Below are 25,849 nucleotides of genomic sequence, written 5' to 3'. Positions count from 1 at the left end.
CTGTGCCCGCGATGTGTGTGGGTTCGTACCCTGCAACGCGTAAACGTGGCTTGCCCTTGGGAAGGGCATGTGGTTACCTGCGGGAGGGGGAAGGAGTGAGGGGACATCTGAAAAATCAGATCATGAGAGAGAGGAGTCTCTTTAGAGGGTAGTTTCGAATGACACCCCATTCCTCCCCACCCCAGGCCATGTGTGTTCATATCTAATGTAGCTCCAGAAGGGGAAAGCCAGTGATGCGACACCAGACCCTCAGTGATGCCCTGGAGCAACCAGACACCTGGCCTGGTGCACGAGTGTTTAGCTATAAAACCACACAACACAGTCCCTAGCCACATGGTAATCCAGTGGTGAGATTAAGCAGCATGTGAAGTTTCTATTTGTATTCACAGAAGGATACCTCTCCTACTCTGTATAGGTTTTGGCTTGTTCTGTTACAAAAGAAGGCTGTCTTACAGGAAGAGATCTTTATGCAAAGCAAATACTATCCATTTCCTGTCTGTGCTCTTCTCTGTTATTTCTGAATTTGACTCTTTTCTCTATCTGAAGGATCATTATAAATGATCCATGCTGTAACCATGAGCTGGTATGGAGCTTAGCTTGGTAAATACGTTCACAATGAGGCTCCCAGAGCTCAGTGAAAATCCAACAGTAAAGTCACTGTGACCATAAAGTGATTAAATAAAAAGCCAGATCAGAAAATCACCTTCTCTTGGGGAGGACTACTCCTGCGAAGCTACAGCTGTATTTTACATTTATCCCATGTTTCCATAGGACTACACTTTTCCCCCCACAAACCTTGCAATTTGTGGAAAGAGACGAACTCCTGAACATCCTTCCTACCATCCCCATTTGGGGAATAAATTGCATCCTGCCTCTCCTGGGGCAGCAGCCTTAGATGCACCAGCTTGCACTGCAAACTGAGAGTAGGGAAGCGAAACCGGTGTGCATCACCACCTCAAAGTCTTCCCACAAAGCTCCTCTGTGATTTTCATTTTCTCTCTGCTGCTTCAGCTTGCTCCCTCCCTTCATAGCCTTCTGGTCCCAGCTCCTGTTTTCCTAGTCTTCTGCTCCCAGCATGAGCTGGACCTAGGGGATGGTCTTCCCCTGAAGGAGCTGCCAACTGGGAGCACTGGAGACTCACCTCCCTGCGACTCGGGGAGAGCCCAGGGCGCTGGCCAGAAGATACAAAGCCTGTGACACATAGTGGAGAAAATCACAGCAATCCACCTACATTCCCTTATCCCCTTTCCTTCTGTTTTCCAGGGTCAGAACTGCCAACCAAATTCACATGCTTTGCTGCCAAATGAGATAAACCCCAATAAGAACAAGTATCCGTGTCCGCAGGAGCCCTCCACTCCCAGCCAAGGGCCAAATTAGAGATGGGAAGACAGACCTGCACACAGACACCTGTAGATGGTCATGTGAATACAGAGTTTTATGAAGGTTATTTATTATGAAGCACTTTATTTCCTGACTATGTGAGGCAGGAGGATGTGGCTGTCATGCCCCTTTTCTCCCCTTTTAGAAACTCTTCATTATGCAGGCAGCAGAATGGACTGGTTTTTTTTATTATTATTATTACTGCAGCAATCGCCTTCTCTCTCTGACTCTCACTACTTTAGCTGAGCAAGGATTATAACAGCCACCTGCATATTACGCTGAAACATCTCTGATAGCATATGAAAATAGGACTTGCACCTCTAAAAGGCCCTGGTAACAGGTCAGATCATTGAAACAGATTCTGCTCAGCTTTTTACATCGTTTTCCAGATCCCTGCCTCCTCCTGTCATCACTTTTATTTTACTTTCAGTAGTTCATGAACTTTGCATGTAAAAAGATCCTGTCTGGTTTTCCCTTTTGAGGTATTTAATCAAAGACCTCGCACGATGTATTTTTTTAATTTAAAAAGCATCATAATAGCTTTTAGCTTTTTAGATAAAGCAATATGTCTGAACTGTAGCAACTGGAGATCCTGACCTCAATTAACTAACTCATATTTGGAAAAAAAGGCCAAGGATTAAATTGAAAAGAACACTTTCTGGGGAGTCTTTCCCTTTCCAGGCTTTTGTTTTTGCTCATGCTAAAATAGAGAATTACTAGTGAAAGTAACAACAATTAATCAGCAGTTTGCTAACATGGTATTTTTTTTCTCACCATTTCTAATGGTTTGTATTTCTTATTTGCAATTCTGTCAGAGTCCAAGGTACACACTGCTTCTGGGCACAGTCTGTAGATGAAATTGTGAAGAGAAAAGGAAATGTTCGTTCACTCCTGGTTGCAAGCCCAGGCAGACTGCTGAGTCAGAAGTGTTAGAAATCAGCTTAACCAATGCTGTCCAAAACCCCTGGAGCAGGTTTATTAGCTAAAGACTTTTTTTTCCTCCTTCTTACCTGTTGGTAACCTTTTTATTACAGTAAGGAAGTTATGAGGATTTGGCATTTCTCGTTGGGAAACATTCAATGCAATACAACTTCCCTCCCACAACATTGGCTCTGCACTTTGCCAAACCCTCTCCTTCCTTGACCGTGTTAAAATCATACACCAGCCAGCACCAAACGGAGAGCTGGAAGAGATTGTCTCTCATTAATTAACTCCACAGACTCCACAAAATAGGACACTTACCCACGCTCTTTTAAAGAGAAGACTTTCCAAGCACTCCTGAAATTCCTCCTCCCAGCCTCTTTGCATATCATCTTCCTTGTGGCTGCTGAACCAGCCAAACTGCTGAAGCCTGTTAGCCAATTAAGGCCCCACAAAAGTGAAAGGCCAAAGAGCTAGATAGATCTAGGGGGAGCTTCCTGGCTAATCCTCTCATTACAAAGCTAATCCTGTGAGAAATGCTTCCTACTGGAAGTGGCTAAGTTCTAGGGATTTGTTTTCTAATCGAATGCCGACTTGAAGATGTTCTAGGAAAATAATTTCCACTTTTGGCTCCACTTAGAGCCTCTTCTCCAAGGGATGCTCCCTCCACAGCTCTGTGCTCTAGCCCTTTTCTCCTTGCCACGTGCCCTGAGATGACTTCCTCCCTCCCCTCTCTGTGGTCCTGGACTTCTGCACAAGGCAGGAGAAGCCCTGGGGCAGGGAGAGGCCGTGTTGGAAACCACTCAATTTTCTTGCTTGTGCATTTGTTGTGACTAGGGAAGGCAAACTGTGTGACTAGGTCAAGTAAAAGCAAAGCAAAGGAAGAACATTGTCTGTTGTTTGTAGCACTGGTTGATAGAGTAATATCAGGTGTGGATCCCATGGACCAGAAGATAGGCAAAGGAAGAAAAAACATACTCAGGGAATGAAGAAGGTTGTGGAGAATCCAGTAAGGGGTCCTCAGACTTTCTTGCTCACCTTACGGGCAAAGCACCTGTCCCACTAGCTGTAACTGATGATTTCTGGCTTTAGTTTTTCAGAAAGAAATGGCCTAGTTATGTATGTGGCTACATACTGAAGCACAGATTAGAGTTCTTGCTTCTGTTAATAAATCATTTCTAGAAAGGACAGAAGCCACTTTTAATATCCTTAAAAGCAACCAGTTCTGAATTAGATATGCAGAGATCTTTGGAAATCATTACTAGGACCTTTCTTTCCCCTGTCCTCCTCTTTGTGTAAAAGTTCTGGTATTTGAAACAAAAGCTCTGGCAAACAGATATGCTTCTTTTTCCTTAGCTAACAGGCATCTGGAAAAAAAAAGTCTCTTAGTGCAATTAGCTAACCCATCCTTTAGATGGGTTAGATGCAAGGCCTATGAGGCTTCTCTAAGCTTAAATGTAATCCTGCATGTTTGTGATGGGATGCTGGGTCAAAAAGGAGCTATTTTTTTCCCTAAGAATGTTCTTTCTCCAAGCTTTTTCTTGCATCCTGGACTTTTGCCTACTATTTCAAGTAATTCTTTGCTAACTTTTCTTCCTTTTTATTTAGAGTGGTTCATGTTAAAGATGGCTGTTTCTGAGAAGGCTGTTTTTTTTTTCCTCCACACTGAACAGAGTGCAACAGAAAGTCCATCTGCAAACAGCTTGGATGAGAATTCAGTGCTTCTTTCACATACTGCTTCAGATAAGCAAAGATGAAAGCAGGGGAAATATGAGAAGGTCCTTTGCATGGGTTCCAAAGGATGAGTAATTTCTGGTATACTAAGAATGAAAACAAAAATATGCCTGTTTTTTAACCTGTCTAGTATGATCGTTTCTCATTTATGAAACAGAAAATCCACTCAATTAGTGCAGTTCTCTTATTTCAGCTGATTTGCAGAGGTTCGATGTTGAGGATTGAACAAGCAACAATAGATTATATTTTCTGCCAAGTATGAGTTCACAACAAAATTCACTGATGTAGTATTTAGTACATGACTCATTTCCCCAGGATCAAAAAACAGAGCAATTGTGAATGATGCTTTTAACCTTCCATCACCAAAACAAAATCTATTTTGACTGCATGGATTTAGTCCCTTGTCTCCTCCAGTAGTGATTTTAAAAATAAGAATATCCTTCCTATTTCTGCTAGAGACTTGTAAAATGTCTACAGATACCAGGAGAGAGGAGAAATCTCTGAAGCAGCCCAGGATGCCAAAACATGAACTTGACATTTTATGCAGCCTTAGGACCAGATGCTTTATCATATAGTACATTCGTGTGTGTACATATATATGGATATATATACATATACATATATAAAAATGACAGTTCAGCTTTTGAACCAAGAATTGCATCTAAATAATGCACATATGTGATGCTATGGGGACATGCAGAGTGTAATATGCCATGTTCTCCTGCTTCATGCTTTGTACCAGGTGATCTTTATGTCTTGATTTAAAGCCTCTTTAAGTGAAGACAAGAGTTTCGTAAAGGAAGGGAGAAAGAGAATGTATTTCAAGAAAATCATCTCCTACATTCACTCTTAAATTAAGGACTGTTTGCTTGGACAATGTTTGCTTGCTCCTATTACTCAGCCAAAGCCAGCAAACAACAGGGAACAGAAAACCCCTATCAAGTTTAAAAGGACGTTGTCTTGAGGTCCTACATGAGTTAAAACCTTCAAGCCAAACTGGGTACTGTCAAGACCAGAGGATCTCAGAGCCAAGAGGTACCAGCTAACTGATCCCGTTTGTGCTATCTGGCACCAGTTTTACTCCACAAGAGGCAAGCAGGAGGCCCGGTGCTCCCACTTTTGGGCCAGCCTCAAGGAAAGGCAAGAAATGCAAAAGAAAGCACAACAGGGAGCGCCTACCTTTGGCCTGGTTACTGGCCTACACAGATGGAGGAACGCTCCCTCTGAGTTGATCCTTAGCTTTCTTTTATGTACTGCTGGGAAACGGTTGCTAAACATCACCCAGACTGCTCTAAAGGTATTTCCCTTCCTCCCCACCTTTTATTCTCCCCACTCCATAACTCCCTCCTTGGCCAGGCTTCGCAGAGAAAGCTGCTGGGACGAGGCACCGCGTAAGGCACCACTGCTGACCATGGCCCGCAGCGAGCTGGGAATTCCAGTCACCGTGTGGATGCAGATTAAAAACCATACTTTTAACCACAGATGGTGGTGGTGGTTGTTGTTTTTTGATGGCAATACCAGCTCAGAACACTCTGCTTTGACTTAGTTATGAAGTTTAATTGCTTCACATCATTCACATTACAGCAAGAAAATAGAGCAGGCCATTTCATTTGAATTTCGTACCAGTTTTATTTTTGCTTCTCAAGACCTATTCAAACTTTGCAATGTTTTGTAGCATAGAAAATATTTCTTAAAATAAATACTGAATACATGAATAATCTCACCTGATATATGATCCCCAAAAGAATCACTGCGAAACTGTTCACAGAGGTAATTTGACAGGCAAACATGAAGTAATCAGAAAGAAAAATAAAACTCTGAGCAACAGTTAAGGTGCTATTTACCCATAGCAAAAATTTCTCATCCTCTCAGTCACATTTGTTTGCTCTCTGAAAGGTGGTTTATATCTTTTTCATGCCTTTTTTTTTTTTTCAATTAACAGCCAGTTAATTATAACTAATCTAGATGACCACCAGCATTTCTTTACTACATGAAGCCAACCTCAATAGTATTAGTGTACAGCATTTTATAGCACTGGATTTTAGTAGCTGACAGTGTACTATATGTAGGCAAATACATGTATCAGCTGTGTATCAGTGAATATTCTGGATTTCATTTCTAATACTACAAAAGACATATAGGAACATGCTGTCTATCTGTCTGGTACTGCACCTGGTAGCCACTGCATCTTCCTTTCTCGTTCAATCTCTGTCTCTATGAAGCTTCTTGCAAGCAGAAACCACCACAGGCCTTTCACGAGTCAACATTTAGCTGTGTCGTAAAACAAACCACCTAAATGCACACACAAACGTGTTTTCTCGGCTTCAGACCCTGCTTTTGCCTAGACCAGGTGATCAGTGCATAAATAACGGCAATACATAATCCCCGCAGCCTTCCTCGGCTCAGGAGCAGTTTCTTGCCAGTTTTGTGCCTTCTATCTTTGCTCCAAAAACCCCTTCCCATTGCATGGCAAGGTCTGGCCTTTGCTACCCCCAGATTTCGCCTTCCTCTGCCTCCCAGGGCCTGCGGCAGGGAAAAGGCAGCCCCTTGGAGAGGGGGAGAGGGAAGGCAGCCGCCACGGGGTGGGAAAGGTAAGCCGGCGGCAGGGGAAAGCGCAGAGAACAGGGGAGAAAGGAAATCTCCAATTTCCCCCTTTGCTTTGAAATAACTTTCTAGAAAAGGCTAGTGGAAGTGACTCCTGGCTGTAAGGAATAAATGTAGCGCCAAAAAAAAAAAATCCAAATGCAAAGCAAAAGATTCATTATGCAGAGCCATACAGCCAGTTGTCTTAGAGTCTCAGATAAATACTTTACAGATTTTTTTAATACAAAACGGAATATTATGGTATGACAATAAATAAATAAATACATATTAAAATACCCTCTCGTTTTTGTATTTTTCAGGTGTAAAATCGCAGTAGGTTTGCTTCAAAGTCCAAGGTGTCGTCATAAAATATTTCTCTCACACAAATACCTCCTGCAGGTATTCACGTATTCAAAGGCGCACCAGAGGTGGAGGGTTCAGCTGGAGCTTGCTTGCCAATAACTTTATCCTTTCCACACTTGTCCTTGGTGCATACAGGAAGGACCTGTAACAGAAGAGATTTTTTTTTATTTTAATATACATCTGTTTTAAGTGCTAGAATAAAGATCCAGGCGGTGTGCATTACTAAGTGGTGCCTTGCTTCTGCTTGTGCTAGAGGATGATAGACTAAATTTTTCCCCTTGCAGCCTCATCAATGGCAACCAGCTTGGTCCTACAGAAATGGCATCTGTGGAAGGAACACATCATATTCACATGCCATTGCTTTATTATTATTATTATTATTTTTAACTCCAAAGCACTCATCCAAAGTGTGGAAGCATCATTAACTATGTTCTGTAATGAGGTGGAGGAGCCTGCAGCACAAAATCAGCATGTGATTCTCTGTTTGAAATTATGGTATCTTGCTCAGTTTTCACCTTCTTGAATTTGCATCCTTTCCTACACACCACAAGTTCACACACGTGCTGGTTTTTTTCATCCTGAGCATTGCTAAGAGAAAAAAAAAATGTTGTACTTTCCCATGCTCTAGAGGAGACTCACTGCCGGAGAACTAATGACACTTTAATCTTGTGAATCAACTGATGACAGAAGTTGTGACGCGCTGCCGTGGGTTTTCCACATGGAAGCATGCTCCATGCTCTTCTTCGAAAGATTGCTTTTCTACTTGAGACACTTCCTTGAAGCTGCTTCCTCAGCCAGCTGCACGTGACTCTGCTGTGTGTAGGTTATTTTAAAAGCTGCTGAGGAACAGCGTAGTGGTATGTCCGCTATTTGCCTAGTTAGCATCTATATAAACATAGTAACAGAGCAAAGCTTCCTCCACAGAGTGTCTAATCGTTAATAAAGTAAACATTTTCTAGTTGTTTCCACTTTCGGGCATGTATAACCCGCTGAAGGTCTGGCTGGTGGCCTCACTGAACAAGTTAAAGTTTCCACTTCTCAAAGCACTGCTAACCCGCCGGATGAGATGGTGTGCCTCTTGGGTCGGAGTGAGCTCTGCGGCTACTGGCTTCATCCCTCTCTCCCTGCAGGAAACCCAGCCTGAGCGATGCAGGACCTGTTTCGGCATGCCATGAAGCCTGGTGGTGCCCAGTGGGAGCTGAGCCTCTGCGAGCCCCTGTTCCCAGTGCCACCGTGGCCAAGCTGCAAAATGGCCTGGGGGTCTCTTGGCATGTGCACGTGGAGGTGAGGACACACAAACTTACCCAGCAGGGCCCAGCTCGATGTCCCTCTGAATCATGCAGCTGCCTCAGGTAGTGGCAGAAGAGGAATCCAAAGAGAAGGAGGGAGATCAGAGGAACTAACACCCCAGCTGTGATGGCAAGGGCTGGCACAACGGCTGCATCCTGACCTGTGGGGAAAGTAGTGGGTGCTCTGATGGATTTGTGCAGAAAGAAGAAAACCCTCAGTTTCAGACATCCCTTAGCTAATCCCATAGGGTGGAAAGTCCCAGTGTTGGCACTGGAAGTCCATATCAGCTTGTATACAAGAAACATGGCCAGCAGACCTGTGATCGGAGGACCTGATGCCATGGTCAGGCACACAGTGCTCACACCTGTCAGGTTACTTAGGGCTGGCATGTCGTATCTACATGTCAGGCTAAACGGCACAGTAAGACTGCTGAGTCCTTGGCAGAGCCTTCAGGGGCTAGGGACACATCATGGTATGTGGGTTACCCAGCAGGCACCACATGCTGCTCCACACTAATGCCAAAGCCTCTGGCTGCTCTGGCTCCCTGGCACCTTCCCTCCTGCCACTCTTCAAGGTCCCTTCCAGACTTGGCCTTCAAACTTTTAGATGTTTTCCCGCAGTCTAACCCAGGAGGCATTTCCCTTTCTTCACCCTGTGTCGAGCAAGGAGCGTGGTGCACCTGCACACACTTTCATACTGACCCTGCATCAGGCTGTCTGTGGGCAGGAACAGGGTCACGTTTAGAGATGGGTGTTGGATCACACACGCAACAGGATACTCCTGGAGGATTTTGGAGTGGGTGAAGGTGAAATTGCTGATGACGGTCACGGTCTGGTTGCTGACTCTTATGTGGTACTCTCTTGGTTTCTGCTGCAGGGCACTGGGAAGCCACCAAGTGATTTTTGGAGCTGGCTTCCCTGTTGCTGAGCAGCTGATCTCCACCATTTTGTCATCATTCTTGGCTTTGTCCGGACTGAGGAGAAGCTTAGCTTCCACTTTGTGGTCCAATATGGCTGTAAAATACAAAGCGATAAAATCAATCGCTTTCTGCTTACATTTGAGCAAGGAACAGGGAGAAAAGATGCCTTTGGTGTCTCATCTTATTTCTTGCTCATCAAAACCCTGGAAGTGACAAATGAGTGTGAAAGTCATCGAGTTTCAGTCCTGAAAATGAAGAATTTGGCAAAAACAGAACACAAGAATAGAAGCATGCATGGTTCAAATCAAAACTAAACTGGAGCATCTCAACCGAGGAGTGGTGATACTGGATAATTAAAAAGCAACCGTGAAACTACATGTCCTCCTCTGTCTGAAAGGACTGAATAGTTGCACTGAATTCTTGTTCTTATCCCTTAAATTTATCTTTATGATTAGCTTTATTGCTATTTGAGATGATTTGAGCACTACAGGACTAAATTCATCCTCTGGTTACACCACAGGACTCCACTTGTAGAGGTTTTGTGCATTGCATCTTTTTTTTTTTTTTTTCCTAACATTGGTTTTTGAAGGTGTCATAGTATCCCTCAAAGCTTATTTAGAGATCATTTGTTCCAAACTCCTCCTCACTCTCAAAGATTTTGGGATGCAGACATATTTAGTCTTAATGAGCAGGTAGGATGAACCACAGGCATCATTCTTGCTTGCTCACTTGCATAAAGCCTGCTTCTTGATTACCGTTTATATCACTGGCTCCCAGTTGCAAGGCTGGGTAGAACATGTCAAGTGAATAAAGCACAGAGGGAGAACAAGAGAGAGTAAGACCAATGCTTTGGAGCTGAGCTGAAGCATGACAGTGGGGTTTTCTTTTGTTTCTGCCTACCTGTCCTTATATCTAACAACTGTGTTGCTCGTATTCGGATGTTAGCAGATAAACTCTCCCTCTGCATTTTTATTGATATTTGTTAGTAGTAGAAATGACTTTGAAATACAAAGCACATTGTATTTGCAAGGAAGCAGAACAGCATGCAAGGATGCTAAGGTTGTACAATGCTGTTCACTAGGGAAAGTAGTAAGACCAGGCGCATGGTGCTTGAGTGAAGTCTTTGGGCATTTGATATAGCAGGATCCTTAGTGGGCAACAGGACAATGGAAAAAGTGCCTGAGCCTTACAATTTTCCAATTATTAAAATATGAGAGTTGCAGTAGAAAGAATTCTCAGCATGAAAATGTGTGTTGAAATTTAGCCAAGTGGCTGGATTTTTCTAAGAGTGAGCATGTGGCAGCCGCTGATACCATCAAGGGATGCTCCGCACATGTGAAAAATCACCTATTTATTTCTCAGCCATAAAAAATCATGGACTGACTTAGGTTTGAAGGGACCTCTGGAGGCCATCTAGTGCAAGCTCCTGCTCAAAGAAGGTCTAATTAGTTCAGGTTACTCAGGCCAAGATTTATACAGGCAGATAACTCTATGTGGGAACACTATCTGCAGGTTTCCATATGGCAGCTTGCCCAGCTTGCCAGGTACTTCAATGTAGGTGTTGATTGATGGTGCAGGGGTCCAAAGACTACTCTACTTTTAGGTGCCTGTTTCTGAAAGTATTCTTTATTTAATCTTGTAAATACAGATTTTGTTCAAGTTTGAGTTAATAGGAATGCCCTGAGACTAAAAAACTATCAATTACTGTATATAGTATATAGTAATAATATTTGCAAGTATTATTATTAACAAAGCAAAAACCAACAATTGTGATATAGTCTGCACAATGTTTATGCTGGAATTAGTTATTGCCACAACACTAACAAACATATCACTATCATTTAGCAATCCTGCTTGTGAACAAAAACCATGCATTTTCTGTTTACCCTTCTTAAGAAAAAAACATTTTTTCATTTTGGGCAGGTAAATGAGGATTTACAAATGAAAGAGATGCAGAAGATACCAAATGAGTCTGTTCAAGGGGGAAAAAAAGTATATGCCCGTTGCACAAGGGCACCTACACCTCCTCATACAATTCCATATATCCCTCACAAAACTGCATGGACCTTCCAAGCAAGAGGATAGAAATTCTGTACTAGCAGTTTTGCTTTTTTAATGTCTGTATCTCATTTATTTACTATAGTTGTGCCTGCTTAAAAGAATGAAGTGGCTATTTCTCATCTCTTGACTCACCCTCAGACAGAAACCCAGCATTACCCCACAAATAGAGTTGGTGGAATCCACTAATGTTGCTCTGAAAACAATAAGAAAAGTGTTTAGGGGGGATTTCAGATGGAATCTTTCAAAATCTCCCCTGTGGGAAAGGACAAGTGTCACAAACAGTTTATATTTTGCTTAATAAATGATCTCTGAACTTCTTCTTTCACTCACGAGATGCATAAAAATAACACCTCCACCATTAAAATCAAATATTAGGGAGCAACATCCAAAAACAGTGAAGGAAAACTCTCACAAATGTTTCTGGTGAGAGGGCTTTACTGGAACATCAGTGTTAAAAAAACAGAGGCTGCAGATTCGTATCATTGCTCCAGTCTGGCAATTTCCAATCAACCGATTCAAATAAGGTGAGCTTTGGCTAACAAAGGCACTATCAGCACAGAGGAAGATGATGAAAATTGCACAGCATCATATCCTGGTAGAAACAGCTGCCTTCCAAATTCATTGTTATTCTCACAAAGCAGTCCTCTGCCTTCCCACATTAGACCCTGGGGAACAATCATCAGTTGATCTTCCCCTTATTACGTGTCTGTAATAGATGCACAGACAAAATCCATTACTACTTGCTTTTATAGTAGTCCTGCCAAACCGAGTGTTAGCATGTGCCTCATGCTGATGCATGCAGTTGCAGAACTGCTTCTTTTGACTTACACCAAAATATTTATTTCCAGTGCAAATGTACCTGCAAGAGATCTTGTGCTCAAGTACTTGCATCAGTAGAGCCTACAAAGCAGTAACGTAAATATTCCCAAACTTGAGCCATGAGTGTTCCCAAGTATTTGAAAAAAGTGGCTTTCTAGTGAATTATGTGCTTTGATTATCTGTAATGCCCTTCTGTTAGTGGGGGGGCTATCAGATGATGGTGAGTTCTTTACGTTGAAAGACTTGACCCTGATCTCAGAGAAACTGATAAAAAGTTTGAAAAATTACAATATATCTAGTGATTACAGAAATTCCTTTCCAATTAAATGAGCATTAATAAGCAACTCTGTGCCTCAGTTTTCATCCTTAAAAAATAGCGATGACACTTCTCCACTATCCTGTAGACTTCCAAGCAGCTGGAGCTATCTATATCCAAACAGGAAGTAGCTGAAGAAATGCCAGCAAAATCTTAAAGAGTATTTTGACTCAGCAAGATTAGGCCATCTTCAAATGACTCATCCCCTTCTCTCCAGCACCTGCCTACTCTCTCCCTTTTGGGGCTTCATTCTCATCCTCCTCCATAGATCCTTGTTTGGCACCAAAGGGCAGCAAAATAGGGCAAAACTGAGGAGGGAGAGGAGCATACAGTTCAAAAGAAATCCACCACGCACACATGAAAACATTCTCTTCCGAAATAGTTTTGGTTAAAGGTTACAGGGCAGAAGACTGCCTCTTCTTCACTTTTCTATTTTCAGCCAGACATGTCTGAAATCCTACTAGTCCGTACTTGTATTTTTTCATGGTGCTCTGCCCTGTTCCCAGCACGGTTTCACTTCCCCTTGGCCGCCGTGCAGCTACAGCGCCCACCCTGGAACACCCCTCTTGCAAAGGCTGCTGTAATCGGGCAATAACCAGCCTGTAAACTCCCTGGTAGTTCCCTCTAGAGGGCAAACAGATGCCATCGTTTCATTTTCAGCCGTAAACTGGCTTCCTCTCCTTGCTCTAAATTACTGAGCCTTAGGTCACTGCAGCCAGTGAGTCCCATGGCCACTCGTTTCGCCATACATTTAGTTTATTTGTGCTGACGCCCCAGGACGTGTTTGATAAAGCACGTTTCAGGGATGCCATGATGACCTGGCCCGTGAGCTGGCACGCCTGCAGGTGGCCAGCGAGCCTGGGCTCCGGGAATGGGAAAACCACCATGGGAGCAGCAGGCTCATGCCTACCAGTTAGAGAAGCAAAACACTTCTCAGTCGCTGCATTTTCGTCTGAGAAGCAGGAAGAGATGCTCACAAGCACTTGCATATTAGCAGAAAAGCGTTTTTCAGGAGTGGAGATCTGCTAAGGGACGAATCACAGGTGATTTTGGGCAATACTTCCCCCACTTTGGTAAACAAAGCAAAAGAAAACAAAGACATCTAGCGCTATGTTTAGATTCATAGGATAAACAAGAAAAGTATCTTTCTGCAAAGTCCTTCTATATTTTCCCATAATGTATAACTCAGCATTTACCCTCTGAGTGAGTCAAGGTTGGATTTTTCCTAAGAGCACTTTCCTCTTAATATCTAAAATATTGAGTAACTTTCTTCTGCTAATTTCTCTCTTCGGCTGAAGGAACTTCCCCAAGAAGGGGAAAAGGGAACCTCTGTTTCAGACTTACTTTTCCTTCACATTTCCCCCTCCTTTCTGCTACAACTTAAGTCATCTTTCCCCTGCAAGCCAGGCTCCAGAGGTTTTCTGCGCGTGAGGCTCCTAGCACATCGGTATGTGTATGGGTATTTGTGTGTGTGTTTATCAGCAGAAAGACCAGGTATGAACGATAAACAAAATTCTCTGCAGGAATCATACCATCAGTGGCAGGTCCCAGACACACTCATATTTTCCATGTGGGACAACCTCTTCTTCAAGCTAATTTATACTGTTCAAGCTAATTGATACTGATCTGCCCAATATATTCATGTGGCAAAGCCCAGCAGCTACACTGTATTTCTGCTTTTTTTTTTTTACATCCATATCTTGAACTTGATCTATTTATTGCCAAGTTTACTTTTGCTTCAGAATCAATTTCCGATATGTTAGTTACATGTACGCTACTCTACCTTTTGACACCTCATATGTAAGACTGAAGGCAGAGTAATAAAAAATGCTTAATTTACTTGCTTAGGAGCACAGAAGCAATAGTCAGAAGAAGAAGAAGAGCATCAGGTTCACGTTTGCTGCAGGACAGCTATTGGTATGACACAGAGCCAGCAGCTCTGAGGAAGCTGCGTATTAAATGTCAGCTTTTGGATCTAGCTGTTGTTGACTTAAAGAGGAAGAAAATTAAAGAACTGCTAAACACTGCTTTCCTATCAGAGGTAAAATCAGTGAAGGAGGGAGAGCCAGAGAGGAAACTGAGTGATTTCCCACAGAGGTTTAGCAATGCATCCGGTGGCCAGGGAAGATTTTTCCCTGGTGGGAGGGGGAGGAATGGTTTGGTCTTCAGAAAGATCTCACCCCGTATGCGATTACAATGCCTCACCGTAAACCTGGAGACACATCCTGCCAGTGACAGCCCCAGAGGGAAACGTGTTGAAGATGCACTTGTAGCATCCCTCATCTTGGAAAGTGACTCCCTGAAGGGAGATGGCCGAGGCTTGTAGCCCACTGTGGGCAAAGCTCACATAGCTGCTGTAGTTCTTCGCAATCTTTTGGCCGTTTATGGTACTGTACGTTGCTATATTGTCATCTACCCCTTCCACTTCCTTCTGCCAGGTCACTTGTAGCACATCTTCATTCGTGATCAGCCGACATGAAAAAGTAACGTTTCCGCCTGCCTGGACCGACTGGGCCTTTCTGTTCATCACCTCCACAGAGCCTGGGGGAGAAGAGGACACCACACTCAGACTCTTCCTTCACCCTCCCATAAGGCACCCTGCGCAGGTGTCCCCACCACCGCTACCTTCAATCGCTTGCGCCAGCAGCTCCAGAAGGCTTCCAGGGAAAAATAAAAACGCAACCTGCAAGAATTCCCCTGAGAATTTCACTGGACGCGACATCTCTCACCCCACTTCACTCGAAACGTTTCGCCAGCCGTGCGGAAGGGCAGCTCCGGCGCCAGCAGCAGCCAAGGTCTCTCTGCTAAGGCTGCTCACTCACCAGGAACCACAGAAAAGGCCCCTAAATATTCAGCCGTGCTACCGAACATACAGACACCAGCACATTACTGATTTGTGAGCACTCCTGTGGCATGGTTCAACCGAATTGGTAAATCGGCTAAAAATTTTGCCCATGTCACTATATACCACCCCCATGCATTTATTGGAGACTGAAAACAGAACACGAAACGAAGGAAAAAACTAGCTCGAGAGGAGCATGGCAGAACGCTTCTGCTCTCTTATTTTGGACTCCAGTCCACAGAAACAGCAAAGCCCTTTCTGAAGATCCACAGACCAAAATCGTGCTGACAATCAGCAAGAGCAAGAAGTATAATACATCTTTCATAGCATAAACACCATGACATTAAAGATCTCCAGGGAAAAGAAAAAAAAACCACTCTTCTCTTGCAATTCCTAGACAAATATGGAAAAACTATTTAAGGGCCAGACGAGGCAGACAGGTGCTCCCAGGTGCATCAGCTCAAATCCAGGGTATTGCTGCTCTTAGGATGACAATTTTTAAAGTTTATTTGTATATACCAGTGCATGCAGCAGCACGGGAACGGAGTTATCAGCCGGGACAGATGCAACACTGAAAACGTATCACTCAATTTACAAGGAAGCCAGCTATCTTTGCAATTTTTAAAGGCAGATGAGGTTGTCCGTAGCACACTACAGCAGGTACAGTTGTCCACCCAGGGCATGTCTAAACTGCCTGACATAGCTCACTTATGACCTGCTCTCCCTGCAGCTGCAGCTTATAAATACACAGACGGTTGATTAAACACAGGTGCTGTAAGTTAAGTCAGCAGTGAAATGTTCAAATGCCCATAAGAAGAGGGCAGTTGTGTGCATGGCCAGAAGGGCCCAAAGTGGTCTGTCACCCTTGGCTCCACCTTGACTGGGAAGTGTGAAGATGGGACTGCAGCAAAGAGCAGTGATTCAGCATGCTGACAAGAGCTTGTTGCCAGCTGAGGTCTATGGCACCTGCTCTACCAAAGGGGGTAAAAAAAAATAGTAATAATAAAGGAAAGTTACCTGACACAGCAGTCCAGACCGCAGAGAGAAGACAGGCGACTATCATTTTAGCTCCGAGCTCAGCAAGACAAGCAAGCAACTGGCCCATTGAGAGGCTACTTCCCTTTTTTTATACTCTTTGCTCTTACTCTAGGGACATTCCTGCTCACATCACGTACGGTAAGAAGTATCTTGTAAACTCTTCCTGCCCCTCAGGCACCGAGCTGAATAATAAAAATTTGGGGGGATGTAATAACAAATGTCAGAGTAAGAAACTGAAGATTTTCCAGGCAGGCCACTAGACAGATGGGAACAAAGGTTTATATGGCTGGATTTTTCAGAAATGCTTTTCTTCACAAGGTTAGGGGTTTTGCAAGTGCTTCACTAAAAACCAGGATTTCTAAATAGCCTGAGCACCCAGCACCCGTCTGTCTGTAAGCCTCAGTCCAGCCAGGCTGACCCAGGCTGTACGTGTCTGGGTGATGGTCAAACCTCCAAAAAGAAGCGCATGCAAGGGAACTGAGCACGGGGAAGAGGAAAGTCAGTGCCAAGGCTGACCTGAGCTAGTCCCTTCCTTTCTGGGGATGGGGACAGGGGAAACGAGCGCTTGGGGAATACCCATATTAATGTGAGCAGTACAAATATCCTGGACATTTAACTTATATGTAAATCAGAGGCCCCAGTTAGGGGTTTGTCCCCCACACATAAATCGATGGAGACCCAGGAACTGCTGATGCCGCTATTTGCCTATACCTGACTTCCCCCAGAACAACAAGACCGAGCAAAGTGCTGAACCCAAGGCTTAGGCCATACACTGTTTCAGGGAAAAATCAGAGCACTGATGTTCCCTGTTCTCCCCTCAGCTCCGCTGGTCTCAGCGGGTCCACGCTCCAGTGTCTGCCCTTCAGGCTTTGCCTACAGCCCAAACCACCCACCAGAAGACCTTGGGATGGTCCCTCAGGCACACCTGTCCCCAGGCGCAAGTAAGCATCCTCACCTGAGATGATGCAGAAACCCACTTGTACAGCTACTGTGAGTCATTATTTTTGTGCCTTTCTGCTTTGTCATGGTCTGTGTTTCTCTTTTTCTGCCAGCTGCTGACGACAGCGCTGAGAGCAATGCAATCTCAGCCGGCAGGTGGCTCACACACCGCTCCCGGGGCAAGCAGCCAGCCAGACCTCATTTGCTATTCAAACTTTTACTGGTAAACTAACGTTCAGGTTTCTGTTATCTCATTAAGTGGCTTACATTTTTGTAGCCCCAAATGAGCATGATTGCATTTTAAAATATTTTCTTTTTATTTGAATTACCGCACAAATCAATCTTGAATCATGAAAATACATTAGGGAAGCCAGCAGGCCCAAATCATAACATGCATGAAATTTTCAGACCCACTCACACTCACACAGCCTCTCTGAATTTTCAAAACAGGAAAAAGCAGGGAAGGTTTTCTGAAGCTACATCCTCATGCACCACAGCTTCCTAGCAGGGCGAGAAGGACCTTTATGGGGATGTGAGGATTCGTTCCAAGCTTTGCTGGTGTACTCATGTTAACACTATTACACTTATTACTATTACTAAAGTTTTGTTTTTAAAATAAAATATTAACAAAAAAAAATTCCATAAACTTTCAGATACTTCTGATGCAGTCGTCGTAGCTGAACTTCAACACTTAAAGGATCATTAAAGGAATTGCACTTTGTTAAAAAAAAAAAAAAAAAGGTCCAGTTTATTTATTTATAGGAAATGTCCTTGTCAGCTTTAACTATTTTATTTTCTGCAAAACACATCCTAATCTTCCAAGTCTTTCCAAACAACCTTGAAAACCTGCGTGCAGCTTGTGCAGACAAACAGCAAACATCATTTAGACTTCGCAGCATCCCAGCAAAGGACGGAGACAGCTTGTGCGGCTAGAAAGACACTCTCTTTCGATCGCTCCCAGCATCGGCCACGTGGCGATTAAGAGCCATACACGCTGGCTGCTCCTTCCAGCCTCTTCTCCTCCCTGCTGGCAGCTGCTGGTGCTACTGGGACCCCAGCCACAGCCGCAGCTCCAGCGAGTAGCTGCCTGTATCTGGTGCCTGCGGCATCTCTTTCCGATCGCCCTTCTCCCAGGGGCCGGGCTCAGGATTCAGCCTTGCCCCACCACCAGCTGGACTGGTAACATCAGCAGTGTTTCACTAGCACAGCACAGGAGGCGACAAGCAAGACGCTAGGTAACGACAACCAGCACACATCCGTCACATGATTTTTAAAACCTGATTAATTGCTTTAAACACAGGCCAGGCAGGAATATAGGGCCTGGTCATTAACAATATCACTTTTTTCCACTTAGCACGCATATCTCTAAGTGCGTTTAGGCAAGCATTTCCTGATCTGTTCATCTTTACATAGACGTCAGGTGGACTGCAGACATCCTCCCCTGCTTTTTAATCACGTTAGTCACATCCCCTGCTCTCTCTTACTGCAACTGCGCAGCAACTTCACTTTTCATACCTGCAAAGAATGGCCTGAGCTTAAGGCATTTTCCAAAACACAACGAAAACTTGGAAATAATTAGGCAGAAGATAGTTCTGCAACCCTTGTTTGAAAAATACTTTGATTCACATCGAAGAAAGATTCCTCCCCTTCTTTCCTTTCTCTTTCTAATGCTCTGAGACACTCTCTCCAGTCCTGAGTAATTCAAAAGAGAGAGATGTAAAAAAATTAACTGCATAGAGTCACTAAATGAGAACATTTCCACATGACCTAAGTGACTAATGACATCGACAAATCAACAGGAGTGATTTTCTGGAAAGTGTTACTGACAAAAACCAGTCAGAAACAACCGTAGCTTCTGCTCACACAGACAAAAACGTTTTTCTTTTTACCATCGAAATCCAGGTTAACAAGCAGGTAGTTATCTACTGTCTCAGAGCCTTTCTGGGGCATCTCTTTAAGGATTGCCTGTAAATAGAAAAAACACTGCTGAATTTGGAGGTTAGTACACCAATGCTGGTAGCAGGTGCTAGCGATAGTCCCTACTACTACTACTGGCAAGCTGCATGTTGAATGCAATTGAACAGATCTGGTGCTTTAAAACATGCCAACAAGTAAGGCAAGCACAAGCTGCAAGGCACAGCAAATCCCTCTAGGTCCCTGCTGGACCTGGAGTGCGACAGCGCACTGGGGTGAAGCACGCTGAGCCTGCTGCCCTGGCCGTGGGCTGCGTCAGGAGCCAGGTCCGGTCACCAGGGCAGCGCTAGAGGGAAAGTTTCACATCTGTGCTGAAGTTTTAGAAGAGCTGTCACAGCTGTAGCTTGCATGCAGCCACGGCTGTTTATCCCCGGTCATGCTCGACTCAAATGTTGGATCCATGAACTCTCCCCAAACTGAACCTCCACCTCCACCCACGCTATCGCACTGCCATCACCCAACGTGAAGGACTGCAAATCACAGCTGTCAGCACTGAAGTCTGCTGTGGGACCATGTGGCAAGCACAGCAGGGAAAGGAGCGAGAGGGCTGTTTGGCTCACACCTAGTTCGGGGTGCGGTATGTCTAGCTACAAAAACCACAAGTTACCAACAGACAGCCTATGGTGTGTGACACTCAATAGGAAGAATGCAGTGTTTGGTAAACCAGCTGCTCCTCCTCACCGCCGAGTTTTGGACAAAATTGCTACAAACACCTGAGTCTTACAGCGATCTTTCAGCAAGGCACTGTAATAGCAATGGGTTAATTGAAATGCTCTTATTCCCTGAACCATCATTGCGCAAAGTGCATTTCTAGTTCTCTTCTTAGTCTTTCTTCTAGCTCATGAGGAAGAAAAAAGAAACAGAAAGAAAAGAAGAAAGAGGGGGAGAAAATGAAAATGAATTGTTTTGGAAAGATTCAATAGCGAAAGCGATGCTTTACTGGCATTTTTAAAGCTCTGTTTTTTAACGTTAGGTTTGTCACACCATTTCTCAGAAGAGCAAGCTGGCCAGGGCGCGTGGTTCGCTCTCACTGGAGGCACCCCAGGTGGCCCTCAGGCTCCTAGAGGGAGCCCCAGTGGCAAGGCACAGGGCTCGCGGTGGAGGCCGCGAGCACGGTGTTGCTCGCTTCGGCAGCGCAGGAAGCAGCATCTCTCATCCATTCCTCCTCTCTTCCTGTTTCCGCCCCCACTCGTCAAGTGATTGTCTGTGGTGGAGATCTTTTTGTTGGTGCACAATATCTGGGTGCTGCATGCATGCGCAGTGCAAGAGATAAGCAGCCTGTTCGGTCACTGACTTCCATTCTCTAACACATCCAGTAGAGAAAGCAATTCAAACAGCCAGGAAAGCACACCAAAACTAGCCACCCCAAGGCGCAGAGATCTAGTGGAAGGATGGGAAACTGCCTACCAAGGTAGGTTCCGTATCATTTTGTTCTTTTAGTTATTAAAGAACCGGGCTAAGAGAGAGATTTTATTAAAAATAGGAATGAATGACACCTGTAACTGGGTCAACCTTAAGGGACAACATAAGGAAGCATGAGCAGTCTGGTTGATTGGACAAAGGAAGTTTTGCTAAGCAAATTAAGATGAACAATATAGTTCTTAATATGTTAGAGATTATTACCTCAAGATGATTTTATGGGAATGATTTTATCCACAGATTTTCAATGCTGAAAGCTTGTGAAGTGGTAAGGATATTATGGGTGAGGAATACAAGGAGCAGAGAACAAATGGTTTCAGGACAGGAAAACTGTATCTAAAAGTTCACCTTGCAATCTCCTACCTGTTGCACCATGTCTCATCAGGACAGCCTTTTACGCATGCTGTAGAGAAATAGATTGTATTTTTAACATTTATTTATGCAGTGTATATAGTACATATATAAATATACTGTATTTACATACAAATGTGTATTCAATGGTTTGCTCAGGAGGTGTGAAGGCAGAGGAGGCTACCTGGGAAGCACCATACAAGACAAGCAGGTTGTTTTTGGTGCTCGGTGCAGAGACTTCTCGTGTTGCCAGGGGTCAGCTAAGCTGCTGCTCTGCCACAGCCACCAATCTGCCATTGCTGCCCTCCCTTGAGGTGAGGGTTTCCAAAACAGTTCACAACTATTCGGCACAGCCAGGACCCTTCATTAATGATGTCACCCATAGAAAAGGAGGCAAACTAGATTAGAAATTGCCCTTTTATCCAGATAAAATATAAGCCACTGGTATATGTCTGGGTTTATCCCACCCAAACAGGCTGCACAGGACATGCAGGAAAGGTTGCATGACAACGCAGTGTAGCAGCCACCGGATGCTTCTCCCACCTAGATATGCAGCACCTTTCATCATTACTTCCTCTGGGTATTCATTTTGCAGCATCACTTCTGCAAAATACTCTCCAAGCTCTTGATCTGCATCTTGGTACTTCCAAGGGCTCTCTAGCAACACTTCTCCAAGCAAACACTTAAAAATACCACTACGTGGACAGATGCCTTCTTTGATGGCTCATGGAGTCTCTTAGAGGAAAATCCCTTCTATTTCCCACAGTGTTCTCAGTAGATCAAAGGAAAAAGTTACACAACATCCAGGTAGTCAGACTGACAGTTTCCCTGTTTTAAGGAGCACTAATGAACCATTTGGTTGCCAAAATTAAATGTTCTATTTATTTCCAAAGACAGTGTACCTCCTAAGCTCCCTACAGTTTTTCAGCCAAGGGACTAGGGAGTAATCACCTTGCCCAGCCTCAAAGGGAAGGCACAACAGTCCCCAAAACATAAAGTCTTGATCTCAAGAAGCAGTTTGAGTCAAGCCAACAAAATCCATGTAAAGTCAGTAGGTCGTAACCTGTGCGGTCAGTGGCAGCGAGGAGCGCTAATAAGCTCACATGCCTGCTGGATCTCAGCCCCAGGCTGTTAGCTCCTATCCTTGCTGAATCTCCCCTTTTCTGAGTGCCTATGTCACTTCTCTGGATGGGACTTCTGCTGCTTTTGAAAACATTCCCAATGGCTTTCTGGCAGCACGAATCAGGACACTGCAAATACAATTTTCATAATGCAGATTTTTTTTCATACTAGCTACTGGTGGGGCCAGTGAAGCCCATTTCCTTATCAAAGGGGAGAGGATGAAGGTCCACCCAAGGGGGAGGAGGCACTGGCATGGTGCTTGTTGCACCCTGCACTCATGCAGCTCCACATATTATTTTCCTCACTTTCACAAGCTCTTCTGATGCCAAACAACTGCCAGCAAGAGGTAACATGGGGAAAACATTAGCTAGTTGCTTTTTCTGTCTTGCTCAGGACAGAAAGTATTCACAACCAGTATCTCTCCCACTCCAGCTGGCTGTTAGTTCACAAGGAGTTTTATGGAGCATGTCACTTCTCAGTCATCACCTCCTGATTGCTGATAAATCTGTATATTTACAAAAAAAAAAAAAAAAATCACAGAACTTGGAGAAGTTCAGAGAGACAGAGAAATGACAAGGGATTTTTTGCAGAAAACATGCATTCATGTGCACTGACTCAGCATTCTAGTAAAGCTCCAGAGTGCCACTGAAGTTCATCCCAGCAAGGGCTGCTGTGCTTTTCTGCCACCAGCTTTAGTCATCATCAGCCTGGATGAGAGACAGTGACAGCTAAGACTCATCTGCTCCAAAGCCCATGACAGGCTCCCATTCAGGCTAAAGGAAAAGTTCAAGCTATGGCACTGAAGTTAGAGTTTATATACATTTCACAGTAGTCTGCCTGCCCGAGCTAACGTGATCCTACGCTCTTGAAGGTGCTTGGTAGGCTGCACCTCATGCAGTCAGTAGCAATGGCACTAAGGCTGATGAGCAAGCTTTCCCAAAGCACCTCTGACAGCTATGTGAGAAGCTAGGCATCTAACGACTTTCAAAAAATCCTCCTCTAAGCGTTTCAATCCAGCATTCACAGCTTATATTGTTAAAAACTCAAATTCATAAGGAAGCAAGCTCATGTAATCACCCTGTCCAGATGCCAGCATCTCTCCTGAGTAGTTTCAGCCAGAGCTGGAAAAAAATAAAGCAGAAAATCACCTGTGGACAATAAGGAAGCTCCAAAAAGGCTTGTGCAAATCAGCAGCCAGCAAGAACCTCAAATTCTCCCTCCGCTAAGTCTGACTGGCAAAATTGAGGGGTTTGGTGCCCTGCTCAGCAGCTGCTGGTGAACCAGCTCTGGAGTAGGTCAGGCCAAGCCACGGCTGCTGCTGTCCCTTGGCTCCTAGAGGAGAGGGCACAGGGGTAGTGCAAGTTATTGGGCAAAGCGCAGAAGCGGTGGGACACCGCGCTTCATTGGCAAAGCAGCAACATACCAAAGAAAGATGGGGCTTTTTTTGCAACCTGGAGCTGCAAGATTTCGGATCACACAGGTTATCCAGCGAGCCCACCGCCTTCTCTGCATTTAATTTCTTGACCCGCTTCTCTTCCACCTATATATCCTCAAGCCTGCCACTTCATCCTTTCATTTTGGAAAGATTACTTTTCAGCTGTATTTCTATATTTGGCTTGACCACTTCCTGTGTTTAACAGCCTCTGGAGTTCATAGATGCAGCGTAGATGCCGTACTCATAGATGCAGTACATCCAGCTTCTCTACAAAGGGCAATGACATGCTTTTAAAACCAAAGGAAATAAGTTCCAGTTTTGTTTTTCTTTTTATAATTTAATCTATTAAAAATTAAATAATTAAATTAAATAATTAAAAAAACCCACACATTTCCCCTTTTTTGAGGTTGCTGGCCAGAACTCTTTCCCAGCACTTTCATTGATAGAGCCATACTTGTAATTGCTTGCTAAAAGAAATGATCTGCAGCCACAAGCAAATCAGTCTCGTGTTCTCTAACTAGGCATATGGCTCAACACAGCCAGTGTGGACGAAATATGATACAGATGCTGAGACATTATCAGAATTATCAGAACACACAGCGTATTTTCCCACAGGAGTCCACATTACTGAATAAATCGGAAGGATTTGTCTAAGGGGCATGCAGCAGTTTAGTGTTCTAATTTACTACAGAAACATAAGGTGCTTACCTTCTGACAATTCAGGAGAAGAGCAATCTAAGCCTAAAGGCCTGTACCACTCTCCTTTCTGAGGGAAGGGCAGAAAAATCGGAAGCAGCTGACCATAGGCAAGAAAAGGATGAATAAATAGATGATGAAAAAATAAAAATACATGAAAACTTATGACATCTGGCAGTTATGATATATTCCTAATGTAAATTACATATACCATGAATAGTTTATTTTAATAGTGTTGTCGTAAGACATCTAAGACCTAATTGTGTGAATTGTTCACATTAACATCTCCTGCTAAGCTAGAGGTGGTCAAAATGTTATACAAAATTCACAGAAACCCAGGAAGGCCATCTGGAATGAGGTAAGATTAGCTTTATCTTTGTTCCCAGCTGCAACAAAAGAGAACTAAAAGTCCTCCTTCCGAACGGGAGGTTGGAAGTTCAATTCATTAATATTTGTGGAACCTTCTGCTACTCTGATAAAAACATTAGACACACGTCCAGAAAGGACTTATTTTGTGCTAATTGCTGGATTTTGGTAGTACATGAAATAAATAAGACCTAGGAGCACCCATTTAGTGAGGAGAGTATAAGCAGAGGCAAAGAATGGTATCATTACCTATTTACCTCGAGTCCTGGGAAAGAGAAGTAACATGCAAATATGCAATTAGAGACTGTCTCATAATGCAAATGCACAAGCAAGTTGAGTGCTCAGGAGCATTTCCTAGTTTAATATGACCTGGCAGCTTTACATAAAAATTTACATTTTTAGCCCATATAGAACTTTGACACTTAAACATGAATACCACATTGCAAAATGTGGTAGTTTTTGCAGTAATTTGTGGAGTACTCCAAAAGCATTTTACAAACTCAAACCATAAATGATAAGCAATAGTGCATGCTCCAGTGAGCCTTGCTCTTACTACAAGCAAACCTGGTAATAGAATAGTCCAGACATAATTTAAGGGTTCTTTAAAACCCCAAATAATTATTTCAGTGCTTAACCCTGTACGTAGTCTTTCACTTGAAACAAAGATTATTTTGACTACCAGAGATTAGATCTCTGTAGAACTGGACTGTCTATCAGTTGTTGCTTTGCAGTCACGCTTATACCTATTTTTTTGTGTTACACAGCTACTTTATTTCTGTTCCTATTAATTTCACTTAGACACGCCAGTTGGTAGACCTACACAAATATTTTGGGGGGCAGATGGAACTGGTTGGTCCTTGGCCATAGCCCATTTTATTTTAAATATGTTCAATAAAATAATTTGTTGGACCAAGAAAAAAAAAAAACTTGTTTCTGCTAAGCTATTTTTTGATTTCAGACCCCCCCCCCACACCTTTTCTTTTTCTTTTTGTCCTTGGAGGACCATTTGAAACAGTTTTAAAATCAAATATTGAAATGCCCTTACCTAAAAATTACTAAATGGTTTCAAATGGCTGTGTATATATATATTTTTAATTGAGAAGACTAGAGGGTTTTATAAAGGAAACAAGTTGACAGTAACATCTAAATATTTTCAGTGGATAAAAAAAGCAACTGGAAAATGATGTCTAGAGGCCACCTGCTCAGGTTCTGGGAAAATCAGCAATCAGCACTGGCAATTTGGCCGCTGGCCGCTTGCTGCCTCCCTCGACTGGCCCACGA

The 25,849-nt window shown here is 43.7% G+C and overlaps 1 protein-coding gene across 1 annotated transcript in view; it reads right to left on the bottom strand.

Moving 5' to 3' along the window:
* Nucleotides 1–7,021: 7,021 nt before the first annotated feature.
* The window catches only part of C1H3orf52 (chromosome 1 C3orf52 homolog), a 36,643-nt gene continuing 17,815 nt past the window's right edge, over nucleotides 7,022–25,849 (bottom strand). The window contains exons 6-9 of the mRNA XM_062574004.1: nucleotides 14,592–14,927; nucleotides 8,973–9,284; nucleotides 8,286–8,431; nucleotides 7,022–7,123 (exon numbers count right to left, since the gene is read on the bottom strand). Coding sequence (XP_062429988.1) covers nucleotides 7,022–7,123; nucleotides 8,286–8,431; nucleotides 8,973–9,284; nucleotides 14,592–14,927 — 896 coding nt within the window. The remainder of the gene's footprint in view (nucleotides 7,124–8,285; nucleotides 8,432–8,972; nucleotides 9,285–14,591; nucleotides 14,928–25,849) is intronic.

The sequence above is a fragment of the Rhea pennata genome, chromosome 1, assembly GCF_028389875.1.
Source record: "Rhea pennata isolate bPtePen1 chromosome 1, bPtePen1.pri, whole genome shotgun sequence".
NCBI classification, from domain to species: domain Eukaryota; kingdom Metazoa; phylum Chordata; class Aves; order Rheiformes; family Rheidae; genus Rhea; species Rhea pennata.
This window is presented reverse-complemented; position numbering and strand designations above follow the sequence as displayed.